Source organism: Corvus moneduloides, chromosome 8 (assembly GCF_009650955.1).
Source record: "Corvus moneduloides isolate bCorMon1 chromosome 8, bCorMon1.pri, whole genome shotgun sequence".
Lineage (NCBI taxonomy): Eukaryota > Metazoa > Chordata > Aves > Passeriformes > Corvidae > Corvus > Corvus moneduloides.
This window is the reverse complement of record NC_045483.1, coordinates 17,914,858-17,926,996: the sequence shown is the minus strand read 5'-3', so window position 1 is coordinate 17,926,996 and position 12,139 is coordinate 17,914,858. Positions and strand designations below refer to the sequence as shown.

Sequence of the window (12,139 nt, the reverse complement as noted above, 5' to 3'; positions counted from 1 at the left end):
ACATCAGGGCTTTTGTATTCCCTGTGTCCCATCTACCTGGGGGAAGCTGCCAGGTGTGTAACTGGTCTTTTTTCACATTTCTCCTCATTTTCTCTTATTTTATGTTGTGTTATGAAACACAGTGGAGACTCTTCTCAGAGTGATTTTGGCTCAGTCCTTGTTCAGACTGGAATTTTATTTAGGTTTGCTCTGCTTTGATCCCTGAGTAGCCAAGCAGTCCTTGCTGACAGTAAAAAGTGCTACTGTGATTGAGTATAACAGACCATAAAGAGAATAGTTGGCTGGTTATGTTTTTACCAAAAATACATTGACAGGTTTGCATATCTGTATTTGGGGGATATACTCTCTTTCATTTCTGAGTAAATAAAGAACTCTAAGTTTGATCCCCTCTCTCACTGAAAAGCAGCATCAGAAGCTGGTGATATTGCACATGATGGGTTACATGGGCTCTAGTGAATACATATAAATGTGCAATTTGGAGCAACTGGTGTACATCAGTCATTTTTATTAAAGAAACTCTGTTTCAGAGCCTTATAGGAGATAAAGAACATGGAACACTTGAGTAAATTGAACTTCATTGTGTTTGGGGTTTTTTTGTGAAATCCTCATTATAACAACAGAGGTCAATGATTAATTTATTTTGTCTTTAGGATGATTATTCTGGTCTTATGATGATCTCAAATTTACCACTGTCCCCTGACACTAAATATAATATTGCAATTATGTGGTTTAAATGGATAGGGAATGGCTTAAAATGACCTGTGGTCTTCCCTTGCTTCTTTTTGATATTCTCAAAGTTTTCATGATGTTAATTTCTCACATTAGATAGTCAGGTCTTTGGTACTGTATGGCCAATTAGAGACTTGCTTCTAATATGCTACTGAACATACTTAGAAAGCAGCATTCCAAAAGTGCAGAAGAGAAATCATTTATGTCCCAACTGACTAAAGCTCTGTGTTTTTATTAAAGCAGATTTAACTCAAGCCTTGAGGGAAGCAGTTTGCAGTGCTAAAAGATAAGCACTTTCCTGTGTCCAAGTCCATACTGAATAAATTGAGGCCTGGGGTACTTTGAAAGAAGGAGAAAGGGAAGAGTCTATGAGAAGCAGGAACAATCTTTGAAATCCTTCTAGCAATGGAAAGAAGTTGGACTCCAGCAAAAAGTAAAAAATGTTCAAAGCTGGATCTGCACTTTGAGAAGCCAGGGCTTGTTAAAGGCAAGCTGCCTGACAGGCTGACTCTTCCCTATGCTGATTTGGACTCCCTTGTCATGGAGCTCTCCAGTGTGTTCACACTCCTGTCCACTGGCATTCAGAGCCTCATCTTATCACAACTGTACTTTCACCTGCTTAAAGCTGGCATGGGGAATGGCAGCATTCAGAGCACACAAAAATGGAATTATTGCTATGCCAGCATTGTCAGTGTTGTCACCAACATAAAGCATTTCAGGTAAGGTAAGGTGGCCTTCTTCAGGACCATCCTTACATTGACAGGGTAGAGATGACAGACTCTGAGATAAACATTGATCCTTCTTTCTATTCCTAGCGCTGATAAGCTGCAGGGGATGAGAACTGGATCTGGCCCAAGAGAGACTCTCTTTGATTGCCCTGAGATTCCTGAAAGTCTGTTGGCAGAATCAGTTTCTGCTGGTGAGCACTGACTGCCTGGAACAGGTGCCCTGAGAGTGCATCCCTTCCCAAGGAATGTGGGTGAAAACATTCCAGCATTATTCCATGCCAAAACTGTCTGTGCTATTTGAAATTTCCAAAAGGAAAAGTTAGAATGAAAGGAGAATTTCCTATTACTTTATACTAAGACAATGTTATTGTCAATAATGCATCCATACATGGATGTTTACCTGTGTAGGGATGTATCCAGGTATGTCTACATGTCTATATAAAATTATAGATATAGTATTCATGTTCTTCTGAAGTGTCTGGACATGGTCTAAACAGTGCCCTCAACTGTCCTTTCCACCTCCCTCTTGTCGGTGCGTATGTCCTATTACTTGCAGCTCCCCCAAGGGAGCTCCATTTTCCCCTGGCATTCCCATGTTCCACCACCCCAGGGAGATGAATGTTTTCTTCTTTCCACATTTTTGCCAGGACTAGGGTTGTAACTGGTATGCCCCCACACCTCCATCTCTCTGCTGGAGGCGGGGTGGCCGCCCGCACATTGTCCCCTCTCACTACCCTCCTCCTGTGGCGAGTCCTGAGCAGCCCCCAGCTGGGCCAGGTGGAACTGTACAGGGGGATGGAAATGCCCTTTTGCTTACTCTGCCCCCTTCCTGAACCCCCTGCACTATCAGCCTGAGACACAAACACTCCTCCTGGCAACGGGATCAGCTCCAACAGTTCAACCCAGCAGCAGAACTGGCCCTAGCACTGATCTTGCTCCCATAAACTCCTTTCCTTAGCAACCAGATGAGCCCTAACATAAACCAAGCAGCATCAAATACCAGCTGGAGGCCAGGACCAAAAACCTACTGACACAGCCAAGTCACATGACTACACCTTAGCAGGAATTTTCCAGTAAAACAGCTTATTTGCTAAAAAAGACACTGCTTTGACAACACTAAAATTGCTTGGAACAAAACCCTACACATTTGGAGTATTAATTTTTTTCATCTGCTGTCTTCTCTGATGGGAAATTTGCTCAAAATTTATTGAGAAGTCCTTGTTTGCTTACATGGATGTCTAAGTAAACAGTCCTGGACCTTTTCTTCTGGACTGAAACTACTTTTTAAAGAAATCATTAATTTAAAAACATGTATTATGAATTTGAAGATAAAGAAAAGGGTTTCAAGCATCACAAAGTGGTTTTTGGTTTATTTCTTTGTAGTTTGTTGAGCTGAATATTGTTTTGACTTTTTTTTCCCAATGTTTGTGGGTTTTGGTTGTTTTGCTGCTGGTGGTGGTGCCTTAGGGGGGTTTTTTGTCCATTTTGGAATGAGGAAGAGATGTTACCCTCACCAAAATGGCTATGTGAGGGGAACAGTTTCTGATGCCGCCACAGCACTTGCTCCAGCACTGGCTGTCACGACGAGCCACAGTGGAGCTCCCTCTTGCGCTGGACTGTCCGTGGCTCCGGAGGCAGCTGCCGTGTGACAGCCTCCACGCTGACAATCTTCTATTAGCCCTGCAGGGGGGCTATTCCCGCTGCTCACTAACTGCGTTTTCCAGCGGTAGAGGAACCTGGCTGTAGATTTATATCCTTCTGGGCATCCGAGACATGTTTAATGGTGTGCAGTATCCGCATCCCTGGGGTATGCTGAGAGGTTGTCTGATCAGGCTCAGCAGGACACCAACCACGTGGTTTACACTTGTCAATTTTTACACTTCTCATCTGAAAACCCCAAACAACAGCCTGGTCCTTGGAAAGCTTCCAGTGACATTCATGCTGTGCTAGTGGCACTAACGTAAGGGCAATGGTACATCCACACTGCACTTGAAGCGCTCCGTCAGCAGGTAAATACCCTTCACCCTGTAAATAAAGCGGAGCTGGGGGTAAAACAAAGGTTTATACATGTGACTGCATCCAGGGCATTTGCTGGAACAGCACCGTCAGGCACAGTCGCATATGCCCAATCAGGCTGAGCAGGAGGAAGCCTGTGATGCTCAGAGGCCACAGATTAAACCACACAATCCCAGTATGTGTGTGTTTTTATTATGGCTAATCCTAAATCCAGCCTGAATCAGACTAAACCCTCGCTCATTCCTAATTCCCCCAAATTAATGCTCACATTGCTGTGTACATGCTGTTAGCTAACAGAGCACACAGCAGACATCATCCTCTGTAACATGCTGGGCTGTTTAGAAGGCTCTTTTGCTCCTTGCTGCTTATTGCCACCTCTGCCAGCACACGAATTTCCCAGTCTGCCTGTAGCAAGCCCAAAATGTTCCCTCCTGCTGATAGAAATGTGAGGAGCTGAGCTCAGGAAGAGAGAGGGTCCCTGACAGAGGGCAGGGGGAAAGGATGAAGGAAGAACAATGTCCTTAAAAGGTGTCATCATTTACAACAATAGCATCTGGGCAATGCAATTCTCCCTTGTGGCAGGTGCTAAGGTTTGCTTCCTTACAGGCCTTGTTAAATTGTGGGCCAGATACATCCACCTTTACATGCAGGAGCTATTTTGGTTGGACACATATAAGTCCCAGGGGCAGAGAATATGAAATCAAGGCTAAACCACCTGCCCATGCAGTGGCAGCAAGAATAAGGTGTTTCCAGTACTTTGGCTCCTCCTTTTCTGGCTCATTAGTGTAATTCTAAAATCTAATTAATAATAAACTCTCATTTGTTCACTCCCTTCCTGCTTTCACAGTGTCTGACAAACTGTGTATTGAAGAACGGAAGAGTCCAAGTGTCACTGAAATAATTTTATGTGTATATGATTCATCAAGCTGGTGAAAAAGCATAGCTCTTAACTCAGTGGATTATTTTCTTAAAGGTTTGATTTCATCTGAACTGGGTAGGAATTTGAAGATTTTCAGAGTTTCCTACAGACAAGAGGCTTCCCAGCCTCAGCAGCTCTGTAGACACTTGGTATTTGTACAGAGCAGCAGACCTCCAACATTATAACAACAAAAAAAATTAATCCAATCAACAAGCTACTTCAAAAGAGAATTTCAGCCAAGATCTAGTGATCCCTTTGTGGGGGACAAACAGTATCACTTGTATCTTTAGCGGTAATGGTACTCATCTCTGGTGATGATGTGATGCAGACAAGGCAGTGTGGCATTGAGAAGCAGGGTCACACTGAGGCAGTGAGGGGTCCCAGGTGGCTTGTGAGCTGTCAGTGAAGGGACAAGTCACCTCTCAAGCTATGGAGACTCATTCAATTACTAAAAGAGGGGACGCCCTAGCAAGAAATATTTCCCTTCAGAATGTCTGCACTGAAAAAAAACAGAGTAACAGAGGGCTCACATTGGCTTGTCACAGTGCAAAGGGATAGCTAGTAAAAAACTAAGAAACTCTCCCCCTTCCTTTCCTTCCAGCTTGGAGCCAGGTTGTGAGCTCCACCCCACAGCCTCCTAGTGGAGGTAGGGACAAAACCTTGTGCAGTGGGTCCTGGGCTTCACTGACAGACAAAGGGCTCTGCAGAGTGCATGAGGCTGACTCACCTGAACGCTGCTCCTAAGCCCTGCGGAGGGGAACTCCACCAAAAGAGAGAGGAAGCTGCAGTTTGAATGTGCATGCTCTCACACACACACAGGATGTCTGGCTGCTTGTTGTCTGTGTTATTTATCTGAACAAGCAGCAGCATCAATCTGGATTACTCCCAGGTTCAGACCCACAGGAGAAGTATTCAAGTATTTGGCTTTCTGAGAGGGATTTTGAAACTTTCCTTCTGACCCTTGTTGGATGGGGATTGTCAAATCCTCCCCAGAGAACCTCTGGCTCAGTCCCAGCTGGGTTTAGCTCTAAAGTAATGGTTCAGAGGAGAAATAGAATCAGCTTTTTTCTCCTGTACATCTTCCTTCCCTGCCAGCAGCCGACTTCTTGTGTGCTGCTACAGAAATATTTCTAATAAAAAGTAACAACTCCCAGGGATGCTCCTATCCCTTGCTGTGCCAAGGCTGGTGATCACATCAGCATCTTGGTTCTCAAGCATCTGCCAAAACCTGATGGCTTCAGCCAGCACAACGGAGTGAGGGTGAGCCAGCTGTGATATAACAGGCAGAGTTTAGGTTCCTGGGGAGTCTTCTTTGCAGAGATGGGCTTCTTCATTTAATGGGCTTTGGATCTTATTTAACACATTGCCTCATGTACAGTGCGGGTGTAAAGAAGCCGTGTGCACATAATAAAAACTTGGCCTATTTGTACCAAGGGGAGTCCTAATAAATTTGCCACTATAGCAAGTGTTAGTCTCTAGGGCCAATGCTGAATGCTGGAGTTTAATAAAAAAGAATTCTGAAACAGAAGAACTGAAAGGTAAACCAGTTCAGCTGACAAAGCAAACACAATTTAATTAAAAATGAAAAGTTTTCTCTTGGCCTTGACCAGTCCCAAGGAGCCGTGTGTCAGGCGGGCTGTGTCTGGCCTGCCTTCTGATGGCTGCTGCTCTCGGGGTGCGTTTTCCGAGCACCCTATCAGAGTTCTCCCAGCCTGGGCTGAAGGCACTTCTCAGAGTGTGTTCAGGCCATTGGTAGGGCAGAAGATGGGTAAGTAAGCCATGAAGGATGACATACTTCCAGGTGTCCACCTGTATACAGCATTAATGTCACAATACTCTGGCTTGTGCTGGGACTTAGCAGGTCAGGGACAGCCACCCTGCCATTAGACCAGCCCAGAGGAGTGGATATTTTCTCTGTACAAACAGCTGTCACAGTCTCAGGTGCTCCAGGACACTGTAGAGTGATTTAGCTGAACTGTCTGAGACCAGAAGCAGCTTTAATAACTTCCAGGCCCATCTGAACAGAGTTCTAGAAACTGCCTTTTATTGCTCTGCATGTGAAAACTCTTCTTGGTAAAATGACAAACGCAGTGGTGTTTTTTGCCTTCTCTGTTTCATATTATGGATCTTACATTGAAAAAACATTGACTACAGAAGAAGCCATTGAAATTAAATACTAGAAGAGTTAAGCAAGCCAATATTTTAAATCCCAGCGAGATTTAACTATTACTAGTTTACTGCAGAAAGCATCTCACAACTCCAAAATATGATGCTCAGACTTCTGAAACAGCAGACCAGCACCTACTTGGGGCAGACAAGGATACTGTGGTTGGATTATTAAAATATGGTCAACACATCACTTTCAACTAAGGCTGGATGTGCTATAGGCCAATGAAATTCATATTTTCACAAGCCAGGTCTGTGTAAACGCTTCTTTGGTTGTTATCAGGAAAAGATCTTATTTTGTGGTAACATGGCCACCTAAAGTCAATATTTTACTACATTGCAAAGGAAGTTTTTAACTGGAAAGAATAAAGCATTGTTTATTGTACTCCACTGCCCTTTTATTTATGGCATTGTGGTGGTGCAACCCCCCGCCCTTGGGCTGCACTGTGATCTCAGAGAGGGGTGTCAAACTCTTCAGTGGAGAGGTCTGAATTATGTACTCAGGGCTTGGGTATCAATGCAGGGCATTTCGCTTCCCCTGCTTCACACACGGCTTCCACCGCACCACCAGCCAAGCACAACAGGATCTTTATCGAGCAGCAGCTCTTTTAGAGGGAGAATGTGCCACAGCAGCACACCACAAGCATTTCATCTCCATCCCCTGTTCCCTTGTGGTCCACCTGGCAGCAAATGACTTCCTCCCACACTGCACTGGCTTTTTTCTGCTGCAGGGAAGCAGAAAGCTGGAGTGCACAGCAGAAGTGCAGATTTCCAGGGACCCAGGCCTGCCAGCAGGCTTTTATCCCTGGCCATGACCTGGGATGGGGGACTCCTCTGGGAAGCAGAGAGAAGGTCATCCCAAATTCACCAGGGGCAGCAATCTGTGGGGAACAGAGGGGAGGGCACCGACTGCAAGGGGGAAGAGTTTAATGGTAAACCAACATCTTTATCTGCATGCACATGGCCTTCAGCACTGTTGTAAATAATACTCCTAATAAAGAGCCAATTAGACCAACAATCTCATTACTATCCAGCATGCAGTGTAGAAAGGATTAGCCTAGAGCATAACTGAGCAGAGGCGAAAACACAGCTCCACATTTCCTGTTACAATGTACATAGGCATAAGGAGACTTAAATAGATCTCTAAGAGGTAACAAGCACAGAGAGCTGAGAGAATGGTATGCAACCTTGTAAAGAAGCCCCATGGTGTGGCACTTTACGGCAACCCCCATTAACAAAACCCCACACACGTCCTAAGCACAGGCTCCTGGATGCCCTACTGCAGCCTCCCCAGTGCCAGGCTCAGCCCTGGAGCAGGAGGAACTGCAGCATGGCCATGGCACGAGCGGAGACTCGGCACCAGGGCTGGAGGCAGGGCCGCAGGCTGTCCACAGAGTCACGAATGAGGATGCAGGGAAGGTAGGGGATGAGGGGGAACCTGGGCTTTGTGTGTGCCTGTGATTTCTTGAGAAAGGAGCCCAGGATCGGAGATGCTTTGTCAAACCTAGGGAAGCAACGCTGGCACAGTCACCATTAATGCTATGCATGGCTCATGCTAGTACAAAAATTCAGAGAAAATTGCTGCACAGGATCCAGTGACAATGCAGTTAGCTATCAAACAAAACATATTTGTCTGACATCCATCCCTTAAACCCTAGGCTTCCATTTTTCCTTCACGTAACCAAAAAAATACCATGCAGGCTAATTTTGGAATTGCTCTCATGTAAATCATCCCCTTGGGCTTGGGCCTCTCAAGCTGGGGTTCAGCCTGAGTGACTTTTTATAGCTGAGTTATAAACTTTTAAATGCCAGACTTAATCAGAGCTACTGAAATGGCCATTAGAATGGTTTAAGTGGCATAGCCCTGATATATGACAGCACAGAAAGTAGGCAGGTGGCTCATCTGCAGTGGGCAGTCCATCTGGAAGGGAGCAGGGTCTGGTGGCTAGAAACAAGCATGACTGAGACACGATCTCTAGAGTTTTGCTCTTGCCCTTGTGCTCCTGCTGAGTGACTTCAAGCAAGCTCTCTTGGGATGCACTGCCCTGAGCAGACAGGTCTCAGATCAAAAGTTGAGAGGAAGAGGTGGCTCACTATGCCCTGGTTTCCCCAACATGCTGACAAGAACACAAATATCTATCTGCCTCCCCTTGGCAAACTGCAAGCATTGTCAGAGAACTGGCCTAGGGTTTAACATGACATTGTGTACACTCAAAACACACAATCAGCTTCATTTTTGGCTGACTTAGAGTAATCACCCACAAAATCTTACTGAATAATTATAATCACAGACACATCAGACACTGAAGAGCTCAGGCTTAAGGGGGACTAATGCTGCTTTGCTCCTTACCAGGAGGCTTTGTGAAGTTTTGAGTCCCCTAATTTTCCAAGTTCTGAGAGGTTCCAGCTACGCATGGGAGAGCCTCCCTCACTCTGTAATATCATTGTGGCCTAAGCAGAACTGGACAGTCATCAATGTGAAAGCAGATGCTTGCACACAGAAATTGATCTGAATGAAAACAGTACAGGAGCTTTTCAGGGTCTTCTTTCTAAATTTATTCAAGTATTAAACAAACAGAAACTACAGCATGCATCAGATACTTTCCTTTATTGTACAACAAAACTGTTTGTATTTGCAGCATTTCCAGCAACATCAGGCAGACTTGTCGATGTTACCCAGTTTTGCACAGTCACTAGAGTGTCGCATCATGAATTATTAAATCAGTGCTTCGTGGTAATACATAATTTCTTATCAATTATTCATGCTAATGTGCGTGTAGTTTACTTAATTGTGTTATTGACGATCAAAAGTAATTTCCTGAAAATCCTCAAGGACAGAAAATTTAATCAGCGTAACTACTTTTCAGATGCAATGCTGTTAAGTATTCTTAATTTGCTCAACAATTCACTTATTTATGTACCTTTCTGGAGGAAATACGAGTTTAATCAAACAATTAGATTGAAGAGTTAGTGTACAGAAGGGCTGAAGTTCAACTGAATGCAAGGTAATTATGTTGAAACAAAGTTGAGCCTGCCTCTTTGGACTGGAATTTTTTTTTAGTCTTTTTTTAGGAGGGAGAAAAAAAATTATGATTGGGAATATCACTAAGAAAACAGTGATTCTCTCTCCTCCAACCACTCCCCACAACAAAGCACACAGCGATCTCTTTTATTTTGGTGGAATAAAGGGGTTGTTGCTGTTGTTGAACTAAGCCATAACTTGTAGCCAGAAAAGCCACCTCCTCCCACAGTTCAGCAGAGCAACTCCTGAAGCTAGAGCACAAAAGCAGATCACAGACTACTGTATGTTCCCCTCCCTGCATTAGGACAGTTAAGGATCCCCAAAAGAAACACACTATGTGGCAGAAGTAAAGCAAAATTACTCCATTTGATGAATGTGGGCCCTTTTCTTTGTTCTTTGACCGAAGGACAGACCCAGCAATGCCCTATCTGCTGGCTTGTGCCCAGAAGACACAAACTCCACTCTGGGGGTGTCTGATACCCTTGGCTTCTCGACAATGATGGTGCCTGGTGCTGCCAAGCCACTCCACGAACACCAGGGCTCCCACCCTTTGAGTGGGTGCTGACATCAAACCGTGCCTCATGGAAAGGAAGGTGTGCACCAGGGGGTATGAAAGGGTCCTGTGAGCCCCAGAGAAGTCCCAGGTTCTGTGAAATTCATAGGCTGAGATCACTTATATGGAGGAGACAAATTTCTGCTGCCAGCCTTACTCAGGACTGCCTTTCCAAGCACATCCCCAAACTCGGATCCTGTGAATAGCTAAACAAAACCCCGTGTAAAAGCATGTGCTCAGCACATTCCAGGAGGTCCGAAGCACAATGTGCAGGATCAGAGGTGACAGAAATCCTTCCACTAGCCTCCATGTTACTTGATTAAAGTCTTGGAGAAGTGTTTTCAGCCTGTACTCCAGGGATACCTGTGGACCCCCCTAAGCAGTCTGCAAATGGCACCTGAAAAATGCAAGTCCAAGTCACTAAGTTCAAATCCATATGTGCAGTTCCTATGGAAAAAAATGAGAGACACCCCAGATTAAAATGACTGCTCTTCAGATCTTAGTCTGCTTTGCTTTCAGGAGGTTTGGGTGAGAGATAAGGCTATAATTACTACAGCATCAATTTCTCCTTTGCACTGTTCCCAATCTATAATAATTAATATCTTTTCATATCTAGATCCATTACAACAAGCGTTCGGTAAATTGAACAGTCTGAATTTGGATGGCATAAAGGAATATCCTTCCAAGCTTTATTTCCTCTTTAGTAAAAACAAAACATGGAAAAATGTATTTGCAGTCTAGCAATGAAGGATTATTTTTTTCTTCCAGTCTTTTTCCAGGACAGTGATGTCAAAATACCCCCAGCTCTGTGCAGATCTAGAGACAATTGCACTCTCCATTAAATACCAGCATTGCTGTTTGAAGCTGTGAATGCCACTCTGAAGTCATGCGTCTTTCACGTCTAAGCCAGGGAACGGCAAGAATAATACACTAATGTTCACACAGAGGCTAGTGCAAGGATTTTAGTCACAAGTAAACTGATCTCAGCAATTTCCCAGTAATCTGCTCCGTGGGAAGTTTCACTTTCAGAGAAAAGAAGACAGAAGGAAAAGTTTCGCTCTATTTTCTGTTTCTCTTACACCTGGATTGCCTGGGATAGGTTTGGTTGAAGTCAAATGCCTTCAGAAAACAGCAGGCCAAATTGGGATATACCTGGATATTCCTTCCCCTCTGTTGTGAGCAGTGGAGTAACTGGTGCCTGGGTGCATCTCTTGCCCCAGAACTCACAGCTGGAGGTGATGTGCTGCTTCCAGACATCCATTTCACATAGGATGGAAAGTCGAGATGTGCCAGGATCCTGGGCCTTTCAGTGTCCCTGGGATGTATGGGGGGGGGAGAATAAAAACAGTTTCACGAATGTTTCCAAACACAGATAGTGCCGATAAATGAAGGAAATGAACCTACAGCGACACAAGAAAAGCAAGGGTGCGTGAAAGGCAGCCAAAGAGGCCACTCAGCTGTGCCGGGTCCCTGGTGGCCCCATGACATCCCACTGGGCACAGCCACACTGCAGTTCACCCCATGGCAGAGTGCTGGCGGTGGAGCACTGCCCTGAGCCGAGGGACCAGCACCACTCCGGTCTCATACACTCTTCTCCCCTTCCATGTGCTCCTTGGCTGGAGAGGGCTGCTTGTCCTGGCTGCCCTCAGGGCCGGGTTTGGCAGGAGGAGTGGGGCTGCTGCTGGCGGCGGGCAGGAGGTTGGCAGACTGGAGCACAGCCTCCGAGTGCTCGCGCGCCTTCATGCGCAGCGCAGCCACGCTGGCGGTGCGGTTGCTTTGGCAGCCGTAGGTGGGCAGGAAGGAGAGGCCCATGGGGTCTGGAACGCAGCACGAGCACAGCGGGCTCCCTGGGGAGGAAGGAGAGAAGGCACGTCACTGCTGGGGAAGATCAGGGAGCCTGTCTGACTGTTCCCTCCATGGTCAGTCTGAAGACAACAGAGATAGGGTTGCTTTAGCCGGTACATTGACCTTTAGTGAGTACACAGGTGTTCTCTGAGTCAGGGCTA

General features: G+C 45.5%; 1 protein-coding gene across 3 annotated transcripts in view; it reads right to left on the bottom strand.

Annotated features, from left to right (window-relative positions):
* DRGX (dorsal root ganglia homeobox) overlaps nucleotides 1-12,139 on the bottom strand; it is a 43,378-nt gene that overhangs the window by 16,227 nt on the left and 15,012 nt on the right. For 2 of the 3 annotated variants that reach the window (XM_032116611.1, XM_032116608.1), the window contains exon 6: nucleotides 9,091-11,980. The exons of the other annotated variant lie outside the window; for it this stretch is intronic. In XM_032116611.1, the coding sequence (XP_031972502.1) occupies nucleotides 11,715-11,980 (266 nt within the window). In that variant the 3' untranslated portion in view covers nucleotides 9,091-11,714. Of the gene's footprint in view, nucleotides 1-9,090; nucleotides 11,981-12,139 lie in introns of those variants that run through there. 3 annotated transcript variants of the gene reach the window in all.